General features: G+C 37.6%; 1 protein-coding gene across 5 annotated transcripts in view; it reads right to left on the bottom strand.

Annotated features, from left to right (window-relative positions):
• Positions 1-24,134, bottom strand: part of RASAL2 (RAS protein activator like 2) — a 389,073-nt gene that overhangs the window by 41,153 nt on the left and 323,786 nt on the right. For all 5 annotated transcript variants that reach the window (XM_082366722.1, XM_082366723.1, XM_082366726.1 and 2 more), the window contains one exon: positions 13,169-13,278. In XM_082366722.1, coding sequence (XP_082222848.1) covers positions 13,169-13,278 — 110 coding nt within the window. The remainder of the gene's footprint in view (positions 1-13,168; positions 13,279-24,134) is intronic.

The raw sequence follows: 24,134 nt of genomic DNA on the forward strand, positions 1-24,134 counted from the left end.
GAAAACTCAACCAGCTTCCAATATGACAGACACTAGGGAACAATCTCCTTACAGAAACTGTACCATATTGTAATACACCTTTTTTTGTTCTTAAATTGCAAATGGAATAAAATCTACTAATGCCTATTAAACAAATTCAATGTAAACACAACTATACTGAATTAAAAAAAAACCCATGAAACTAAACCAAACCACACTCATAAACCACTCAATTAACATACTTACTAGTGTAAGAGTGAGTGGAAAGATTAGTTTTTTTTTTCTTTTTTTCTGAATTTAGGCTTTCAGCCTCATCGTTACCATAAAATTAAGTATGGGTGAAAAGAGGGTAAAAAGTTAGAGAATTCCCTGGAGGTCCAGTGGTTAAGACTCTGCGCTTTCACTGCCAAGGGCATGGGTTCAATTCCTGGTCGGGGAACTAAGATCCCACAAGCTGTGCCACGAGGCCCAAAAAAAAAAAAAAAAAAAAAGAAAGAAAGTTAGACACTGATGAAGTTCAATGACATTTACTTCTTAATCATCCCTAAACTAGGAAAAAGGATGCAATAGTGGCTCTGTGGGCACTTAGTAGGGGCCCTGGATCTTCAGCTGGGGATTCAAAGAAAGTTTCTTGGAGGTAAAAGTAATGTGAAGTTGTGAACTTAAGGATGGAGTGGAATTAGCTCTATGTGGAGGTACTGAGCGTTCTAGAGGGAATGGCCAGCATGTGAGAAGGCCTGTAGTGAGAACATACAAATCTGGGGTGTTTGAGGAACTGAAAAGAATTCAGCAGTGTGGCTCTGGTGCAGTGTGGATGTGTGTTGGGGCTGAGAGAAGAGGCATGGGGAATAATGAGGCTTGAGAGATACCATGATGGGACCCGTAGTAATGTGGGTGTTCCAATTTGATCACAAGGCCAGTGGATGGACATAGAAAGGTTGTGGGTGGTGGAAGGTGAATGACATGATCAGATGTGTGCCTTGGCAAGAGTATACTTTGGCTAAAAAGTGGAGGAAGAGAGGGGTACACAGAGGAGAGAGAAATAATGACTTAGAGACTGGTTCATAGGTTATGATAGTAACCTGAGTAAAGATCACAAACTAGAGCAGCAGAAATACAGAAGTGGATGGATTTGGGGGTATTAGGTGGTAAATAGGCCTTAATGACTGCAATGCTGGAGGCATCAGGGAGAGGGTAGAGTCAAGGTTGAGCCACTGGGTAGAAAGATGGTAATGTCCTTTACAGAGATGGGAAGTGAGAGGCAATGTTGGTTGAAGCAAGGGGGGAAATAAAATCAAGATTAGTACAAGTTTGAGGTTCCTATGGGAGTAGATGTTTGCCACAGACTGAATGTCTCACCCCAAAATTTATGTTGAAATGCTAACCTCCAATGTGATTGTATCAGGAAGTGTGACCTTTGGGAGGTGATCAGGTCAGGGGGGTGGAGCCCTCGTGAAGGGGATTAGTGCCTTTATAAAATGGACCCCAAAGAGATCCATCACCCATTCCCCCATCTGAGGACACAGAGAAAGGGAAGTCTTTTGAACCAGGAAGCAGGTCCCTACCAGACACTGAATCTGCCAGAACCTTGATCTTGGACTTCCTAGCCTCCAGAACTGTGAGAAATAAATTTCTGTTGATTATAAGCTATCTAGTCTATGATGTTTTATTACTGCAGTCTCAACAGACTAAGAGAATGTGAATACTGAAATAGAACATGTAGACTGAGAAAAGGTCCTAAGAAAATAACCTGAGAAATGTTAACATTTAAATCTACAAAACTGACAGAAGAGACTGAAGAATCTGAAAGACAGAAGGAAAACCAGGAGACTCAAGTATCATAAAAGCCCAGGGAAGAGAACTCTTAAAAAGGATGGACTGTCCATTACTGTAGAAGATAGAGTGTGTTAAAATATTAACAGTAGCCATTGGGTATATGAACTGAGAGATAATTGGAGATAATTGTAGCAGTTTCAGTGAAATGACGAGGACAAAAATGAGACTCCAGACGGTTGAGAAAATGAATAGGATATGAGAAAGTGGAGACTAACTCATAGTCTGATGGTGAAGAGGCAGCAACTGGGAAACAGCTACAGGGAGGCATGAGGTTGAAATGGGGTTGAAGGAGGTTTTCTCTAGTTAATCATTTTTTCCCCTTAAATAATAAAGTAATAAATGCTTTTGGTAATAAATGCCAAGAGCTTAGAAGGACAGAAGGTGAAAAATAAAAATAAGGGTACCTCCCTCAATCTCCTACAGAAAATACTATTAATGATTTTTGTGACCCCTCTCAGAAATTTTTTGTACACAGACAACCAAATATTATACATATACATATATGTGTGTGTATGTGTGTGTGTGTATGTATGTATACACATACAAATGAGATTCTACCATACTTTTTTTCCTTAAGAGTATATTTTGGAAATTTGTCTACACTGGAACATATAGATATAAATTGCTGCTTTTTAATGATCACTGTATTCCCTTATATGGGCCTATAGAAGTTTAACCAATCCTTGATGACCATCTAAGTCTCTTTTCTTTTCTCTTTTTTTTTGGTGATCACCACTGAGGTTCAAAAAGTATCTTAGTACATATACCTTGAAGCACATGTGCATGTATTCATGCTTTAAATTTCCAGATGTGAAACTGCTAGGTCAAAGGGCACATACATTTAAAGTTTTGATATTGCTATTTATCCTCCATAATAGATGGCAACAATTTAAAGTCCTACTAATAGTGCATGTTTCTATACACATCACCAAAATGAGATATGGCTAAACTTCAAACATCTTTGCCAGTATAATTGGTAAAAAAGGGTATTTCATTGCTATACTATTGCTTTAGTATGAATTTCTTTAGTTATGAGGTTGAGGACATTTAAACATGTATATTGGCAATCTCAGTTCTCTTTTCTGTGAATTATGAACTGTTATTTCATGTTCTTAAACCATTTTTCTAATTGTTTAACTTAACTGATATGTATTGATACAGACTATGTAAATTAAGTAAATTAGTACTTTTTCTGTCATGTTTGTAATTATTTCCCCCAGTTTATGCTTAGAAAGGGTTCTTCCATTCCAAGAGCACAAGAAATCCAGCTATATTTTCTTTTACTGATTCTATTTTAATTTTTCATCCAAACCACTTGGATTTGGAGGGAAGGGAAGATGATAGGAGCATAGTAGGGAGTCTGCTTTATATTTTACCAAATTGTGAAAATATAATGACCATAAATTGACTCACTAATTATTACTGCATAGTATTCTACTCTTATTAAGAGTTGTTGTTTGAATATGTTTGTGTGTATATATATGTGTGTGTGCATGACTTTTCCTTTTGATCTTTCCTTCTTTCTCAATCATTTTCTCAGCAGGTTAGGCTTCCTATCAACACATGCAACAAAGAGGATAATGGAAAAGGCAATCAACTTGGACCCAAAAGCCCTACGTATTCATGTCAGCTCAAATCACTCACTAGCTATGTGACGTGGAACAAATAATTTATTCCTTCTAAACCTCAGTTATCTCATTTGTAAAACGTGGATAATGATTTCTGTTCCTATACCTCCCATAGTTATTGTGAAAATCAAACGCAATCATCTATGATTTTACAAATATCTCATAAACTACAGTACCATACAAATGGGACTATCATTGCAAACATAGTTTTTCACAGTGATACGACAAGCATTAGTTCATTTTATGTAAACTATTAGGTTAGGAGAGCTATTCCCAAATATATTCCTTGCTGGAAGAATATGAAGATAGAAGGTATAAATGTATGGAAATAATTTTTTTCTATTAAGATAAAGCATTCTAACGAATTTAAAATGCTATCATGACATAATTAGAAACTTCAATTGGATTTTAGTTCACAAAACTAAGGGCTCCTTAACTGGTCCATATCAGTAAACACTAGTAAGGGAAACTCTATAATCTATAGCTAGGCTGTATTGATTAATTAATGGCCTGGAATCCAATAATTTCTGAGAAGTTGTCATTCTATCCAAGTACACCATAGTGAAGGAGATTCTTCTTCTCTATTATCTGGAATTTGTTTGGATTCTTTCCTTTTGTTTCAGGCCAAGAAATTAAGTTCCTTAATAGGACAGGCATTGTGGTAGGGGGTGGGGTTACAAAGATTGTACACTTGCGGAGCTTCCCATCTGCTGCAGTAAGCAGAAACATGAAAATATAAATTCAATAGAAAGCAGTCAGTCCTATAATAAGGTGTATACAGTTGGCCATGGGTGGGTATATGGGGTAGGTGCTTAGTCTAGAATGATGCACAGGAAGAACAAGGAAAAGAAGTCAGGGAGCATATGACTCCTGACTTGGGTACTGTTGCATAAGTATGAATTAGAAGTAAGCCTGTCAAAGGACACGGTGTAGGAATAGGATACGGTATTTGGGATAGAGAGGGCAGCAAGATTAAAAGTAGAGAAATATGAAACAGTTTAGTAAGTAGGTGATGGACTTCTGGTAGGAGTGGTAGGAGATAATGCGGAGAGTTAGGGAATGGACAGAGCCATGTTCCATTTTGTACGTTATGCTCAAGATTATAGATTAGTAAAAATATTATATACATATGTGATGAGATATTAAAATTGAAGTTTCAAATTGAGACTCTAAGATAAAACAGGTGCATGCCGCAGTGAAGTACCAAACTGTAGAATCTACAAAGGAAATGTTTTGGAACCGATTCCATTACCTTGAACCTCTCAGTCAGAGCAGGACTATAAAAAGTGGTGAGAGTATGGAGAAGGGAAAGGATTTTGTGAGAGAGAATTTTTGGAGAAAGCTGTGAGGCTCATCCCTCCCATCCCCACCCTGCCCCCAACATACACAAGGGATATTGGTAGGGAACGCATACAAGGTGGGGTTTGATTTTATCTAGGAAATCTAGAGGATGAGAAATGACTAACTGTTGGTAGCACAGCCCAAGTTGATACTTTTGGATTAGGCTGCACTCCTAGAGGTTTGTCAGGGCAAAGGATGTGTGAATATTTCCTGTAGACCAGAGGATTGGAAGGGTGAAGACTAGAACGGCAAAAATTCCTTCCTAGAAACTGTGGAAGGAGTTGCAAGTGAACACCTAGAATAGAAATGTACCCATGAAACTCAAAAAAACCATAGATGAGAGTTCCTCAAAGATGAGACATTTCTGAAGAATTCTTCAAAGTATCTCATGATAGAAGAGTCAGCTTTAAACATCTGCCAGACTCAGAGAGCATTATGGAAGGCTAAGACAGTACTAAAACTTTTCTTATTCCCTTTCCCCTCCTTTCTGTCTCTTCCCTTGCCCCAAATCTGGAGGGCACCTAAAACCGCGGGTAGTTAAGCTGGATGCGAAGAGTAGATGCGAAGAGAGAAGTAAGTAGTTTATAATACTTCCTTCTCCAAAAGCAGACTGTCTGCAATTGGCTTGGCTGGGGTAAGTATGCAGTTTTGATTACTATCTCGAAGTGAACAGCAATAGGCTCTGAGTCAAGACCTTTGATTTAGAGTAACCATGGATTAACTAAATGGATCATAGACCTAAATATAAAAGCTAAAAATCATAAAACTTCTAAAAGAAAACAGAGGTGAAAATGTCTTGGGACACACACACACACACACACACACACACACAAAACCCATAAAAATGGCTGGTGGGAATGTAAAATTGTACAGGTACTCTGGAAAATAGTTCAGCAGTTTCCTCTAAACCTAAACAAGTACGTATCATACAACCCAGCAACTGCATGCTTGCGTATTTACTGCAGAGAAGTGAAAACTTATGTGTACACAACTGTTCACAGCAGCTTTATTTCTAATAGCTAAAAATCAGAAACCAATGTTCTCCAGTAGGTGATTGGTTAACAAATTTTGATACATCCATAAAATGGAATACTACTCAGCAATAACAAGAAACAAACTATTGATAGATGCAACAATTTGGAGGGATTTCAAGGGCATTTTATTTAGTGAAAAAAAAAGCCAATCTTAAATGGCTACACACTATATGATTCCATTTATATAACATTCTTGAAATAACAAAACCATAGAGGTAGAAAACAAAAAGTGGTTGCTAGGGGACAGGGATGGGTGTGGGGAGGTGGGTATGACTGTAAAGAGTAGCAGAGGGAGTTCTTTTCTGGTAATGGAATAATTCTGTATCTTGATTGTGGTGGTGGTTATGCAAATCTATACATAGGATTAAATTGCATAGAATTATAAACACACACAAATGAGTGCACATAAAAATTGGTGAAAAACAAAATTTGTAGTCTAGTTAACAGTATTGTACCAATGTCAATTACCTGGTTTTGATATTACACTACAGTTATAAGATATCACTACTGGGGGAAGTGCTTGCAAGACTCTACAACTTCTTGTGAGTATACAAATTAAAAAAAAAAAAGTTAAAAAATTAGTTCTAATTAGGAGAAACTCAAGAAGCTGAGTGTATACACCCTACAAATGAACACTACACTTATTCTTAGGTATCTCCTGACAAAGAATAAGCAGACTACTTTAAAACCATGCTTTGTCAGTGAGCCTCAGAATCGAAGACATTACTGCAAAGGTTTTTACTTGAAGGACGTTTGAAGGAGTTGAGAAAATTCTATTCCATATGCTTATCTTTACCTCAAGACTTGGTAAATTTAAGTAGCACTTCCAGAGCAAGGTTGGCAACCTGACAGGCATTCGAAATCCTGGAATGCCTGACAATGCTGTATAACCACGTTTTTTCAGCATTTCCTAGTTTTTCAAACTTTTCAAAGTGTATTTCAATATAAGGCAGAAATAGCAGAGTCTTCTCCTGTCCCAACACCCTTCCACATGACATGGTTTTAATGTGAAAATGCTGCCAATATTGATTCTAGGAAATCACTTTACTGGCTTTTATCTGATTAGATGGCTTTGGAACAATGATGACTTTGTGACATCCTATTGATTTTGCCTCTAAAATGTTTCTCCTATCTTGTCTCTGACTCTTCATTCCCACTGCCAACTACCCTCTTTAGAGCCTTTCTTATTTCCTACAATAGCTTTTTTTTTTTTGCTAATTGGTCTCCCAAACTTACTCTCTGCAAACCAAGTCATTTGAAATTCCATTGTTGGACAAATCTATAATTGGCACAATTCTGATTAGGTCACTTCCATGCTCAAAAATGTTCAAAGATCCCCCATTGCTTATACAATAAAATCCAAACTCCTCATCTGACATTCTGTCCTGTGTATGCAATACTGGGTTGAAAATAACCTCCACTCAGAATTTTGAAAACACTGCTCCACTGACTTTTGATTTTCAATATTCTATTGAGAATTCCAATGCAATGCTTTCATACCTCCTTTGTATGTAACCTATTTTTTCTTTCTAGAAGCTTTTAAGATTTTTTTTTAAACCCTTGGTGTTGTGCTCTTTCATGATGAAGTGAATTGGTGTGTGTGTGTGTGTGTGTGTGTGTGTGTGTGCGTGTGTGTGTGTATGTGTTGGAAAGTCTTTTGTCATTTTTCATTCACTGTATTGGGAATTTGGTGGCCTTTCCAATCTGGATATTTATATTTTCTTGTTTTGGGAAATTTTCTTGTATTATTTCTTTGACAATTTCCTCTCCAAAGTTTTCTAATAAAATTTTTCTTTTACTAGAATCTTCTGGATTGATTTTCTAATTTTCTGTTCCACTTTCTGGGAGATTGACTTGACTTTAGCTTTTATATTTCAATTTCCAAGCTCTCTTTCTTGTTTCTTTGAGGTTCCTTTTCTTATAGCATCTTATTGTTTCATAGATGCACTATCTTATCTTCTGAAAATATTTATTATGCTTTGAAGTTGTTTTTGGCTCTATGCATTGTCTCTGTTTCTTCTGGGTTCTTTTTTCTCTCTTCTATTTATTTGTTTTTCTCTCTGCCTTTCATGTTGAAGAATTTCCTCAAATATCTGGAGATTCTTGGCCATCTGTTTACATTTAAGATTAAAGCACTAAAGAACTCAATGGAAGCTTTGTGTGCTGGAATAGAGCTTACAGATTAGTGAGCTTCACTGCAGAGTACTTCCTGGCCAGCTGTTTTTTTAAAAAAAAATTTAACATCTTTATTGAGATATAATTAACATACCATAAAATCTACCCATTTAAAGTGTACCATTTTCAGTATATTCAGAGTTGTGCAATTATCACCACAGGCTAAGCTTAAAACATTTCATCACTCCAAAAAGAAACTTTATGTCTATTAGCAGTCATTCTTCATTCATCACTTTCCCCTGCCCTATATCCCCAGCCTCTGGCAACCATTAATCTACTGTCTCCATAGATTTGCCTATTCTGGACATTTCATATAAATGGAATTGTACATTATATGGTGTTTTGTGATTGGCTTCTTCCACTTTGCATAAAGTTTTCAAGGTTTGTCCATGTTGTAGCATGTATCAGTACTTCATTCCTTTTTATGACTGAATAATATTGCATTGCATGGATATATCATGTTTTGTATATCCATTCATCAGTTGATGGACATTTGGGTCATTACCACTTTAGAGGCTACTATAAATAATGTTTATGAACATTCATGTTACAAATTTTTATGGGGACATACGTTTTTCATTTCTCTTGGATATACTTAGGAGTAGAATTACCAGCTGAAATTGTAATGGGGGAACATAAATGTTGGTATCTGTAGGTCTTTTTATCTGGTTCAGTTTCTCAAATTTGCTGTGTGATGAATGTAAGCCTGGCTGCTGGCCTGCTAGAGCTGGGTGGGAGCTGAATCTTTCCAGAGTTCTGGGGGTGAGTGGGTAAATCAACGTCTTTCTTATGTTAGAGATGCTAGCTGTCTTCCTAATGCCCGTCTTTTCCTCCTTCCTTAATAACAGACTCCTGTATTATTGGGGGCAACAACGTACCAATGTATAACATTTCCCAGTCTCTCTTGCAGATAAAAGTGACAATGAGAAGCCACTGGGTGAGGTTTCAGGGAAATTGCTCTAAAGGGAGATAACTTGGTTGGAAGACAGGTGTCCTTTTATGGGCCTCTCTTTTCTGGTACCTGAAACATGGATGCTATGGCTAGAGCTCCAGTAGCTAACTTGTGTTCATAAAGAGATCCTTGAAGATCTTGAGAATGGCAGAGGAAAAAGCCCACAAAGAGCCCTGAACCCTTAGTCCTAGACTGCCCACCCTCAGACTTCTTATAGGTGAGGAAAATATAACTTTACCTTGTTTAAGCCATTACTGTTTTGAGTATCTCTTAATTAGCAACTGATCAGAATCATTAAGTGATAGACTTTTTTTCAGAATTTCCTTCTCCAGGCAACTATGTCTGATCTTCCTCTAGTTTTAAGTAATCTATCTTCAGATTTATCCTTGTTTCATCAAAGATGGAGTTCATATTTCTGTTTCTTATATTGAGTCTTTTTTTTTTTTAATTTTTATTTTATTTTATTTTTAATTTTATTTATTTATTTATTTATGGCTGTGTTGGGTCTTCATTTCTGTGCGAGGGCTTTCTCTACTGGCGGCAAGCGGGGGCCACTCTTCATCGCGGTGCACGGGCTTCTCACTATCGTGGCCTCTCTTGTTGCGGAGCATAGGCTCCAGACGCGCAGGTTCAGTAATTGTGGCTCACGGGCCTAGTTGCTCCGCGGCATGTGGGATCTTCCCAGACCAGGGCTCGAACCCGTGTCCCCTACATTGGCAGGCAGATTCTCAACCACTGCGCCACCAGGGAAGCCCCTTGAGTCATTTTTAAGACAAAAAAACACAAAGTTTTTTACCTATCAAAGTAAAAATTGGAACTTTACCTTTCCAATCATTTCCTACCTCACTCCTTTATATACCATGAACTACTCAGTATTTCTTTTCAAGCTCTGTAGTTTCCTGTTTTCTTCTTTTGCTTATTATTTCCATTCTGAGGAATGCTCTCTCCATGTGTCTGTTTCTCAGTTCAAATAATACCTGCTTTTTTAAGGTTCAGCTCACAGGCCACTGCCCTCTAAGGTCTTTCTTGGTCCACCTAACAAGAAGTAATCTCACCTCCCCTATACCATTTCTTCCTGAATATTTACTTCTTCTACTGGACACCTTGAGGTTGGGGCTGTGTCTTTAGTACTCTACATTCCCTGGTAGCAAATGGCTTTCTAGTCTGTACATAACCGTCACAATTAGATATGTTACTGTGTAACAAGAAATTTGGTTCTTAAAAATATTAATTATTTGGCAAAGTTTTACTCCTTATGCCTATGCCCCACAACTTCACAAAGGAAATTCTGAGTTTAAGGATCATTATAAATTGATCCCCAAAGCAACATTGGTACCAAATTCCATCAGGGCCTTAGAGCAGAGTCTACGATTTGCAGATCATTGGGCTAGACAAACCTGGAGGGTCTTTTTGATCAATTAAGTCTGCATGTTAAAATACCCTATGTTCTTTTGCACAGAAAAGCTTACTGATCATATGTAGTAATGAAATAACTTTCTTTAGATGAAATTAACTCATTTACAACTGTTTTTCTGCCATCTGAAAGCAGTAATTCAGACCTCATGAGGATAATTTTATCTTTTTAAAATGTAATCAGTGCAGATAAGGTTTGTTGTTATCAAAAAGCCTGAAGAATTCAAAATATCATGATCATTACTTCATTATCCTCCTAATACCCCAGGTAGAATATTTCCTCCTCCTGAAGAAGTGAGATATAGTGATTTGAACAGCATCATAATGAGAAATTTAATGAGAAAGAGATCCCTGGCTTCTTGAGTTCAGTGTTCTGGTCAAATTTGGCCAGGTAAGCCAACAAAGAAAAAGACTGACATGTTGGACCAAGTGAAAATCTAAAACTTCTATATAATTTAGAGACATGATTTAAAAACACAAGAAACAGACTGGAAGAAAATTTTAACAACGTGCATAATAGTGGCTTACAATCCCTAGTAATAATAAAGCACTACTCCAAACCATAAGAAAAAGGACAAATAGCTCAATAGAAAAATGGCAAAGGGATGAATAAGCAAGTCATAGAAGAAGAAAACTTGTGAAAAGATGGTCAACTTAGTAGGCATTAGGTAACTACAAATTAAAACAAAGAAATGCCCCCCACCTGCCTTTTTTGTGAGAGGCAATATAGCATAAATTAAAAAATGTAGACTCAAGAGCTAGAATTCTTGGATTGGAACCGCAGTACTGCCATTTTCTAAGCTGTGTGAACTTGTGCAATTTACTAATTTCTCTGTTTCAGTTTTCTCATCTTCAAAATGAGGTCATGACTGTAACTAGGGTTGTTACGTTGATTAAATGATTTCATTTATGTAAAGTGCTTAGAACAGTGTATGGCACATAGTACATACTGTATATGTGTTTATTATTACTATTCATCCATCATACTGATAAAATGTAAATGGTTGAATGATAAAAGTAATTTTTTAAAATTGATGTATAGTTGATTTACAATGTTGTGTTAATTTCTGCTGTACAACAAAGTGATTCAGTTATATATATATAGTTCCCTGTGCTATACAGTAAAATCTAAGGGAAAAATATGAGAATGAAAGATCTTTTTTTAATGATTACCTTAAAACAAAAAGGTATAAAAGAGATATTTAACAATACAATTACACTGCAAATTGAACATACTTGCAAATTTCACAGAACATCTCTAACGTGGTTCAGGGATAAGAAGAGCTGATAAAGCAGTAGCCTCTTATCAACTCAGTATGGGGGACAAGTTACTTCACATATAAAACGAGAGTAATTCTCTGCCTGGCAAATCTATAATCTGCCATTATAGAGATTATAATCTATATTTCTGTTTGTTACGCAGATAACTGGAAATAATGGACTTGTTACCAAAAGTAAAAAAAAAACACCCAAGTATAAATAAGAGTATCATTATGAAAGGCAGACATGAGTTTAAATCGAAGCTCTACTACTTAGCTGTGTGACCTTGGGCAAGTTTCTCAATCTATTTTGCCTTAGTTCCTTATCTGTAAAATGAGGATAATAATAGTATCTAGGGCTGTATTACATAAGATACTACATTAAAAATACTTGGCACAGAGTAAGCACTCAATAAATACTGGTGATGGTGATGTGTCAAGACACAAGTACCATTTTCTAAATTTTGAACATTGTAGAGACATGAAATATTACAAATGTGTCCTAGTATACATTCAATCATTTTAGAGGGTTGTTATCCTTAGCAAGCCATGCATTTGAGGTTTGCTTAAGCTGGTAGTGCTAATTATTGAAATCCAGGCCTCCTTTTCATACATATCTTCTAGATGTGACTGCAAATTAATGAGGCCGAGTCCATATACTATACACAAAGAACAATGTAGCAGTGAAGACCATGGACTCTTAGAGCCAAATTGCCCAAGTTTAAATACCATTTTTGCTATTTACTAAGCAGTATAACCTTGGGCAAGATTACTTAACTTCTCTGTTCCTCAGACTTGTCATCTATAAAATGGTGATAATATTAATATTTCTCTTACAGGGTTATTATTAAGATTAAATAAGATAACGCATATAAAGCACTTAATACAGTGCTCAAAAAATGTTAGCTGGGGCTTCCCTGGTGGTGCAGTGGTTGAGAATCTGCCTGCCAATGCAGGGGACACAGGTTCGAGCCCTGGTCTGGGAAGATCCCACATGCCGTGGAGCAACTGGGCCCGTGAGCCAGAACTACTGAGCCTGCGCGTCTGGAGCCTATGCTCCGCAGCAAGAGAGGCCGCGATAGTGAGAGGCCCGCACACCGCGATGAAGAGTGGCCCCCGCTTGCCGCAATTAGAGAAAGCCCTCGCACAGAAACGAAGACCCAACACAGTCATAAATAAATAAATAAATAAAATTTAAAAAGAAAAGATGAAAAAAAAAATGTTAGCTACAGCCATCATCATCCCTTATGGTCATCCTACAAAAGAAAGATACACCTCTGACCACTAGAACTTGATTCGACAGAAACAGCACAACCGATTCTTAAATTAGTTCTTAGGTATCCACACACTCTCTAATATTGTAAGATTTTTAAACTGGTTGGATATTTAAGCCAATATTTTGTACCTTGCCTCAATATGAGCAAGACAAAAAAGTAAATTTTGTATTGGATCTTTCCAACTATCATTGATGCAAAGTTAATGAAGACCGAAATGCCTTATCAAAATGCACTGTAAAATTGCTTTCTTTGTTTTAAGCAAGTGAACTCCTACCTGTCATCTGTATTGCGAAGGGAGGGAAGCCGAAAGCTCGTGTTTCGGTCAAGCTTTGATTGGCTTTTGGTCCTCTTGATGGAGCCTTTCAGGCGCTTGCTGAAGAACCCCTAGAATGAAAAGGCAGAAAGTGATGGGAAAAAGAACCAAAAGGGAACCTTGCTGTCTCCTAACTCATCTGCACTGCCTTTGCAAAAGATACTCAGATTCTTATAATGAAGACCAGAAACAGAATTCAGCTTTTAATTTTTTAATTTGTAAAATACAGCTGCTGGAAACTACCTGATAATGTGATAAAAATTTTTTTCTTCTATGATAATTGGGAGAATTAAACTTTAAAAAAATTTTTTAATTTATTTTTTAACATCTTTATTGAAGTATAATTGCTTTACAATGTTGTGTTAGTTTCTGCTGTATAACAAAGTGAATCAGCTATATGTATACATATATCCCCATATCCCTTCCCTCTTGCGTCTCCCTCCCACCCTCCCTATCCCACCCCTCTAGGTGGTCACAAAGCACCAAGCTGCTCTCCCTGTGCTATGCAGCTGCTTCCCACTAGCTATCTATTTTACACTTGATGGTGTATATATGTCAAGAATTAAACTTTTTGATGGCACTTAATTTCTTATTTCTTAAACAGTTTCTATACTAGCTATGGTAAAGAAACTTCTAACTTCTAAGGTAATATGTTGGTGGTCTCAGCAGTGGCAAAAATTGATCTATGTCACCTTGGATATGGTACTTGTGAAGTTAAATTTTAAATGTAGTTTAACTATTTTAAAATGAAACAGGTATGTATCATGTATGAAACCAGTGAAGCACCTAGACTTCAGAAGAACAAACTGCCTTATAGTTTTTAGCCCTGCTTACCTTCTGCCACTTCCACCAAACTATCTAGAGTGCCTTGAACATCTTCCTAGTCTTAGCACCTGGCAAATAATGGGCATTCAAAAAAGTTTGTTGAATAAAAGAATAAATGCAAGAATGAATTGGCAATTCTACTGTTGCCAGATGAAAGGACATCTCATAGAAGTATATCAAAATGTCTTGACAAAAGACTGTAATTCAAAGAAAAGTATTTTGATGTATGGAATGGACTCTTTCTATTCACCTTGTGATGAATATTAGCTTAGAGAAGCTGTGTAAATAAATATTTCCATAAGGAAGAAAAAAAAATACTAGGCCAATACCAGCACATCAAATCTGTTATATTCTTTTAGTTACCACTAAAGCCCACTGTTTTGGGGTGAAGACTATATTAATCATGATAAGCTAGGTTATGCTTATCTAATAACCCCACAATCTTACTGGCACAAAACGTACTATGTGTCTATGAGCTGGTCAAATATGACGGGGACCTGGCACTATGCTATCCTCACTCAGGGACTTAGGCTAAGGGAGGCTCCATCTTTGTGCTTCTATTAGTTGCTGCCTCAGGATAAAGGAAGTGTGGTAAATTTTGTACTTGCTCTTAAAGCTTCATGTCATTAGTGGTCTCATTTTATTGGACAAAAAAGTCACATGACCACACCTAACTTCAACAGGGAAAGAATGTACAATCCTATCATGTATCTAGAAAGAGATATTTGTTGAACAGTAGGGTGGACTACCATAGTGCTTTTCCATGCCAAGTAAACACACAAGCACTGCCAGAGAAAAAATGGAAACAAACTTATTTGAATCAGAACTAGAGCTATTTAGCTGACTGAAGAAAAATGCTTATGTTATTTCTTGTACTTATAGCCCAAAGAATAAGGGTAAAAACTAGAAAATATCGCATAGACATAATTCCCTAAGCTGTTTTTTATTCCCCAGGCTGTTTTTTATTGTAGGTGTATTGAGATTGATTGGAGGGAAAAAAAACAGGGCTATTTTTAAAAGTACTATATTTCTTAGAGACAGGCATTTGCCTGATCTCCTGTATAATCTTAGCATCATTAGGGAAAGTCACTGTCAGCTGTTCTCTAAGGCAAAGGCTTTATTTACTACTTTCTATGATTCAATCAAGATGAGTCACCACATTTCCTCGTAAATGTAGTCAGCAAACCAGACCTAAATTTATAGAATTCTATTAGGATCATTTATAGTTGGTTCAAAAAACACTGGCCTAAGTTGAGATTCAGCCCAAGGACCGGACCAAATACCATATATAAATACAGTTCTAACACACTACAGTTAAGCAGTTAATTGAGAATGTACTAGTAGATGTTCACTCATATAGTACTTTACCTTCCTGTGGCACTTATTGTATAATACTTCATATTTTAATCCACTTATTTATTAAGTATTTATTTTATGTGTATATGTTATAAAGCATTGTACTAGGTGTTGTAAGGGAAACAAAGATAAAACAAACACAAATTCTGCCCTCAAAGAGCCTGTAGTTTAATATAAGATTAGAAATAAACACAAATATAAATGACACAACATGTATTAGGAAGGTACATGCTCTTAATGCCTGGCATATTTAATCACAAAATAACACTATCATATTTCTTTGAATCTAGGACACCAGTGATTGTAAGTCACACCATTATTTTATGTATACAAAGAAAAAAGCTGCCAATTAACTATAAAACAATGCCTTACCACTTAGAATTTTTATTTTGTATTAAATAAGTTTTTTAAAGACTTACTTTGGCTGGTTTTGTCATATATCACATAGTGTACACATAAAAAGAATATACACAAAATCAGTTAAGGTATCCCTAACGCATCTTCATTCTTCTGAACTATTTTTTTGACTCAGAGTAGCTGTTGTTCATGTTTTTCCACAGAATACCATGATATATTCTTTCTTTCAAAAACGCTGATGACAAATGGCATATGATAAAAGAGTAATTTGAGGGAGACTGGTTCAAGATGGCAGAGTAGAAGGACATGCTCTCACTCCCTCTTGTGAGAGCACTGGAACCACAGCTAACTGCTGAACAATCATCCACAGGAAGACACTGGAACTGACCAAAAAAGATACCCCACATCCAAAGACAAAGGAGAACCCACAATGAGACGGTAGGAGGGGCGCAATCACAATAAAATCAAATCCCATAACTGCTGGGTCAGTGACTCACAAACTAGAGAACACTTGTACCACAGAAGTCCACCCACTGGCGTGAAGGTTCTGAGGCCCACGTCAGGCTTCCCAACCTGGGGGTCAGGCAACGGGAGGAAGAATTCCTAGAGAATCAGACTTTGAAGGCTAGCGGGATTTGATTACAGGACTTCAACAGGACTGGGGGAAACAGAGACTCCACTCTTGGAGGGCACACACAAAGTAATGTGCGCATCGGGTGCCAGGGGAAGGAGCAGTGAACCCATAGGAGACTGAACCAGGCCTACCTGCTGGTGTTGGAGGGTCTCCTGCAGAGGCGGGGGGTGGCTGTGTCTCACTGTGAGGACAAGGACACTGGCAGCAGAAGTTCTGGGAAGTACTCCTTGGTGTGAGCCCTCCCAGAGTCCGCCATTAGCCCCACCAAAGAGTCCGGGTAGGCTCCAGTGTTGGGACGCCTCAGGCCAAACAACTAACAGGGAGGGATCCCAGCCCCACCCATCAGCAGACAAGAGGATTAAAGTTTTACTGAGCTCTGCCCACCCGAGCAAGAGCCAGCTCTACCCACCACCAGTCCCTCCCATCAGGAAATGTGCATAAGCCTCTTAGATAGCCTAATCCACCAGAAGGCAGACAGCAGAAGCAAGAAGAATTACAATCCTGCAGCCTGTGGAACAAAAACCACATTCACAGAAACATAGACAAGATGAAAAGGCAGAGGGCTATGTACCAGATGAAGGAACAAGATAAAACCCCAGAAAAACAACTAAATGAAGTGGAGATAGGCAACCTTCCAGAAAAAGAATTCAGAATAATGATAGTGAAGATGATCCAGGACCTGGGAAAAAGAATAGAGGCAAAGATCGAGAAGATGCAAGAAATGTTTAACAAAGACCTAGAAGAATTAAAGAACGAACACCCAGAAGAATTAAAGAACAAACACACAGAGATGAACAATGCAATAAAACTGAAATGAAAACTACACTAGAAGGAATCAATAGCAGAATAACGGAGGCAGAAGAACGGAGAAGTGTCCTGGAAGACAGAATGGTGGAATTCACTGCTGCAGAACAGAATAAAGAGAAAAGAATGAAAAGAAATGAAGACAGCCTAAGAGACCTCTGGGACAACATTAAACACAACAACATTCGCATTATAGGGGTCCCAGAAGGAGAAGAGAGAGAGAAAGGACCAGAGAACATATTTGAAGAGATTATAGGCAAAAACATCCCTAACATGGGAAAGGAAATAGCCACACAAGTCCAGGAAGTGCAGCAAGTCCCACACAGGATAAACCCAAGGAGAAACACGCCGAGACACATAGTAATCAAACTGGCAAAAATTAAAGACAAAGAAAAATTATTGAAAGCATCAAGGGAAAAAGAACAAATAACATACAAGGGAACTCCCATAAGGTTAACAGCTGATTTCTCAGCAGAAACTCTACAAGCCAGAAGGGAGTGGCATGATATACTTAAAGTGATGAAAGGGAAAAACCTACAACCAAGATTACTCTACCTGGCAAGGATCTCATTCAGATTTGATGGAAAAATCAAAAGCTTTACAGACAAGCAAAAGCTAAGAGAATTCAGCACCACCAAACCAGCTCTACAACAAATGCTAAAGTGGGAAACACAAGAGAAGAAAAGGACCTACAAAAACAAACCCCAAACAATTAAGAAGATGGTCATAGGAACATACATATAGATAATTACCTTAAACATGAATGGATTAAATCCTCCAACCAAAAGACACAGGCGTGCTGAATGGATACAAAGACAAGACCCATATATACGCTGTCTACAAGAGACCCACTTCAGACCTAGGGACACATACAGACTGAAAGTGAGGGGATGGAAAAAGATATTCCATGCAAATGGAAATCAAAAGAAACCTGGAGTAGCAATACTCATATCAGATAAAATAGACTTTAAAATAAAGAATGTTACAAGAGACAAGGAAGGACACTACATAATGATCAAGGGATCAATCCAAGAAGAAGATATAACAATTATAAATATATATGCACCCAACATAGGAGCACCTCAATACATAAGGCAACTGCTAACAGCTGTAAAAGAGGAAAGTGACAGTAACACAATAATAGTGGGGGACTTTAACACCTCACTTACACCAATGGACAGATCATCCAAAATGAAAATAAATAAGGAAACAGAAGCTTTAAATGACACAACAGACCAGATAGATTTAGTTGATATTTATAGGACATTCCATCCAAAAACAGCAGATTACACTTTCTTCTCAAGTGCACATGGAACACTCTCCAGGATAGATCACATCTTGAGTCACAAATCAAGCCTCAGTAAATTTAAGAAAACTGAAATCATATCAAGCATCTTTTCTGACCACAACACTATGAGATTAGAAATGAATTACAGGGAAAAAAACGTAAAAAACACAAATACATGGAGGCTAAACAATATGTTACTAAATAACAAAGAGATCACTGAAGAAATCAAAGAGGAAATCAAAAAATACCTAGAGACAAATGACAATGCAAACACAACGATCCAAAACCTATGGGATGCAGCAAAACCAGTTCTAAGAGGGAAGTTTATAGCTATACAAGCCTACCTCAAGAAACAAGAAAAATCTCAAATAAACAATCTAACCTTACACCTAAAGGAACTACGGAAAGAAGAACAAACAAAACCCAAAGTTAGCAGAAGGAAAGAAATCATAAAGATCAGAGCAGAAATAAATGAAATAGAAACAAAGAAAACAATAGCAAAGATCAATAAAACTAAAAGCTGGTTCTTTGAGAAGATAAACAAAATTGATAAACCATTAGCTAGACTCATGAAGAAAAAGAGGGAGAGGACTCAAATCAATAAAATTAGAAATGAAAAAGGAGAAGTGACAACAGACACCACAGAAATACAAAGCATCCTAAGAGACTACTACAAGCAACTCTATGCCAACAAAATGGACAACCTGGAAGAAATGGACAGATTCTTAGAAAGGTATAACCTTCAAAGACCGAGCCAGGAAGAAACAGAAACTATGAACAGACCACTCACAAGTAATGAAATTGAAACTGGGATTTAAAATCTTCCAACAAACAAAAGTCTAGGACCATATGGCTTCACAGGTGAATTCTATCAAACATTTAGAGAAGAGCTAACACCCATCCTTCTCAAACTATTCCAAAAAATTGCAGAGGAAGGAACACTCCCAAACTCATTCTACGAGGCCACCATCACCCTGATACCAAAATGAGAGAAAGATACTACAAAAAGAGAAAATTACAGACCAATATCACTGATGAATATAGATGCAAAAATCCTCAACAAAATACTAGCAAACAGTATCCAACAACACATTAAAAGAATCATACACCATGACCAAGTGGGATTTATCCCAGGGATGCAAGGATTCTTCAATATATGCAAATCAATCAATGTGATACACCATATTAACAAATTGAAGAGGAAAAAGCATATGATCATCTCAATAGATGCAGAAAAAGCTTTTGACAAAATTTAACACCCATTTATGATAAAAACTCTCCAGACAGTGGGCATAGAGGGATCCTACCTCAACATAATAAAGGCCATATACGACAAACCCACAGCAAACATCATTCTCAATGGTGAAAAACTGAAAGCATTTCCTCTAAGATCAGGAACAAGACAAGGATGTCCACTCTGACCACTATTATTTAACATAGTTTTGGAAGTCCTAGCTATGACAATCAGAGAAGAAAAAGAAATAAAAGGAATACAAATTGGAAAAGAAGAAGTAAAACTGCCACTGTCTGCAGATGACATGATACTATACATAGAGAATTCTAAAGATGCCACCAGAAAACTACTAGAGCTAATCAATGAATTTGGTAAAGTTGCAGGATACAAAATTAATGCACAGAAATCTCTTGTATTCCTATACACTAACGATGAAAAATCTGAAAGAGAAATTATGGAAACACTCCCATTTACCATTGCAACAAAAAGAATAAAATACCTAGGAATAAACCTACCTAGGGAGACAAAAGACCTGTATGCAGAAAACTATGAGACACTGATGAAAGAAATTAAAGATGATACAAACAGATGGAGAGATATACCATGTTCTTGGATTGGAAGAATCAACATTGTGAAAATGAGTATACTACCCAAAGCAATCTACAGATTCACTGCAATCGCTATCAAATTACCAATGGCATTTTTTACAGAACTAAAACAAAAAAATCTTAAAATTTGTATGGAGACGCAAAAGACCCCGAATAGCCAAACAGTCTTGAGGGAAAAAAACAGAGCTGTAGGAATCAGGCTCCCAGACTTCAGACTATACTACAAAGCTACAGTAATCAAGACAATATGGTACTGGCACAGAAACAGAAATATAGATCAGTGGAACAGGATAGAAAGCCCAGAGATAAACCCATGCACCTGTGGTCAACTAACCTATGACAAAGGAGGCAAGGATATACAATGGAGAAAAGACAGTGTCTTCAATAAGTGGTTCTGGGAAAACTGGACAGCTACATGTAAAAGAATGAAATTAGAACACTCCCTAACACCATACACAAAAATAAACTCAAAATGGATTCGAGACCTAGATGTAAGACCAGACAGTATAAAACTCTTAGAGGAAAACATAGGAAGAACACTCTTTGACATAAATCACAGCAAGATCTTTTTTGATCCACCTCCTAGAGTAAGGAAATAAAAACAGAAATAAACAAATGGGACCTAATGAAACTTAAAAGTTTTTGTACAGCAAAGGAAACTACAAACAAGACGAAAAGACAACCCTCAGAATGGGAGAAAATATTTGCAAACGAATCAACGGACAAAGGATGAATCTCCAAAATATATAAACAGCTCATGCAGCTCAATATTATAAAAACAAACAGCTCCTGAACATCACTAACTATTAGAGAAATGCAAATCAAAACTACAGTGAGGTATTACGTCACACCAGTTAGAATGGGCATCATCAGAAAATCTACAAACAACAAATGCTGGAGAGGGTGTGGAGAAAAGGGAACCCTCTTGCACTGTTGATGGGAATGTAAATTGATACAACCACTATGGAGAACAGTATGGTGGTTCCTTAAAAAAGTAAAAATAGAATTCACATATTACCCAGCAATCCCACTACTGGGCATATATCCAGAGAAAACCATAACTCAAAAAGACACATGCACCCCAATGTTCATTGCAGCACTATTTACAATAGCCAGGTCATGGAAGCAACTTAATGCCCATCGACAGATGGATGGATAAAGAAGATGTGGTACATATATACAATGGAATACTACTCAGCCATAAAAAGGAACAAAACTGGGTGATTTGTAGAGACGTGGATGGATCTAGAGACTGTCATACAGAGTGAAGTAAGTCAGAAAGTGATAAAGAAATATTGTACATTAACGCATATATGTGGAACCTAGAAAAATGGTACAGATGAACTGGTCTGTAGGGCAGAAATTGAGACACAGATGCAGAGAACAAACATATGGACACCAAGGGGGGAAAGTGGCGGGGGGAGGGTGGTGGTGTGATGAATTGGGCAATTGGGATTGACATATATACACCAATATGTATAAAATGGATAACTAATAAGAACCTGCTGTATAAAAAAAAAATTCAATAAAATTCAATTTTTATTGGGGAAAAAAAAAACAGTAATCTCCAGAGATGTTAAAATGTGAAAAAATATGCATTTTAGAATTGATGAAACATGGTATTATTATTATTTTTAAAATATATTTATTTATTTTTGGCTGTGTTGGGTCTTCGTTTCTGTGCAAGGGCTTTCTCTAGTTGCGGCGAGCGGGGACCACTCTTCATCGCGGCGTGCGGGCCTCTCACTATCGCGGCCTCTCTTGTTGTGGAGCACAGGCTCTGGACGCGCAGGCTCAGCAATTGTGGCTCACGGGCCCAGTTGCTCTGCGGCATGTGGGATCTTCCCAGACCAGGGCTCGAACCCGTGTCCCCTGCATTGGCAGGCGGATTCTCAACCACTGCACCACCAGGGAAGCCCGAAACATGGTATTATTTTAGAGAGGTACATAGGAAATTATTTCAGGAGTTCGTCAAAACAAAGGGAAATTGTATGGAAGAAGTGGTATATGCTAGGTCCCAAAGGGTAGACATGATTTGGGTTTGGGGGTGTTGAGTAGCAAGGGTATTGTATGGAGCATAGCATGAAAAACGTCATGGAGGTAACAATACACAGGGTATACATTAAGCAGATTTAGTTTGGTGGGTAAATGATTAGTAGTAGTGAAAAATAAGATTGGAAACGTGATTTGTCCAGCTATTCATGTATAATTATTGCTCCCTTTGGCCCTTAAACTTTTGAGGAAAGGTATAATGCTATATCTATCTTAACACTGACCACAGTGTCTAAAGCTTAATAAGTGCTCAGTAAATACCTCAGAAGTATATACATAAAATTATGGTTGTTTAAGGAATATAGATAAGGGAAAGTGTAAGACTGCCGTAAGTGGTCAGTGATATTTCATGGAGGTAGTAGAATCTACTACAAAATTCTGTTTTCATTTCCTTGATATAACTGAAACATGGTTTTCACCTGAGAAGACTGTTTAGCTTACAGCCCTATTTGATAGACGTTTTCCATTCTCCCTACCCAATATTCAATGGTACCAGAAAGAGGAGCTGGGATTTTCCTAGCTTATTACGACTGCTTCCAAACCTTTATTCCATAAAATAATGGTTTGGAGTAAAGCATATTCTTTGAGGTTTATATGACCTTGATTTAATACCCTTTATCACACTCTTTGCCGTTCTCATGTATTAATCTCTCTTTCACTTTCCTTTATTCATTAAGGACTTTAGCCCCCAGCTTGCAATATTTCTCTGTCTCTTAGCTCATAACACCATGCTAGTAAATAACTGCGTAGTGATCCATCTCATATGCTAGCTTCACAATTCCTTAACTCCAATAACCTTTAACCTCCTCTCCAGCCACTCACTCCTAGAACCACGCCCTAGATATTATCATTATTCAGATCCCTCACCTCAGACACCTTAGACAGTAATACTCTTCTTTCTGACTTTTCTTCCTGACCAGGTATGTCTTTCTCCAAATACATCTACTCTCCAACCTCATAGAAACCGCTAGTTCCTTGACCACCCCATTTTTCTCCGTGACCCTGCATTTCTCTCTATTCAACCAAGACTCCCGGACCAATGATCTGAAGCTATTCAATCACCAATAGCCTCCATCCTCTTAATGATCAGCTATCCAAAATCAAAACTGAATCAATGTTTAAAATGTGGTCCTGTGATCAGGCTGTCCAGGAAGACCACATAGCTGAATGGGCTGATGCCACTAAATATTCACTATCTCCAAGCTTGGCTTGGCTTTTACTATGCCTCTGCCTGGACCAACCATGCACTGAGCCTTCCAGCAACATTATTCCCTCTGGGAAGCCTCAGAGCGTATGGTATGCCTTCTTTCCCACGGGCCCCTTCTGAGCAATTCCTTACATACAGGTCAGTATGCTCTGTACCATGAATAGCCCTGGCTATAGCTGAGTAGACCGGGGTGGATACTTGACCTAAAGGTACCTAAAAGAGTGGTCCTGGTAAGAGTTCTACCTGTAGAATACGGTATCATCTGGTAGCTACTAACTGCTCTAGCCGACCCCTGACCATTCCCTACTTCATGCTTTACACGCCAGCAAATCTAAAAGCCTCCAATTCTCTACAGTCATCATGCATCTACGCTACTGTTCATATTCCCTCCCTTTTCCCTGGTTAAGTCATCCTTTCAGACTCAGCTCAGGCATGATCTCTTCTAAGGTGTCTAGTTTGGCATGTCCTGACCCTGCTCTAGATTAGGTGCCCCTCCTATGTGTTTCCAAGAATCTATAAATAGAGCCAGCCTTACATTTAGCACACTGCATACCCACTGATG

The sequence above is a fragment of the Balaenoptera borealis genome (genome assembly GCF_965194805.1).
Source record: "Balaenoptera borealis genome assembly, chromosome: 1".
Classification (NCBI taxonomy): domain Eukaryota; kingdom Metazoa; phylum Chordata; class Mammalia; order Artiodactyla; family Balaenopteridae; genus Balaenoptera; species Balaenoptera borealis.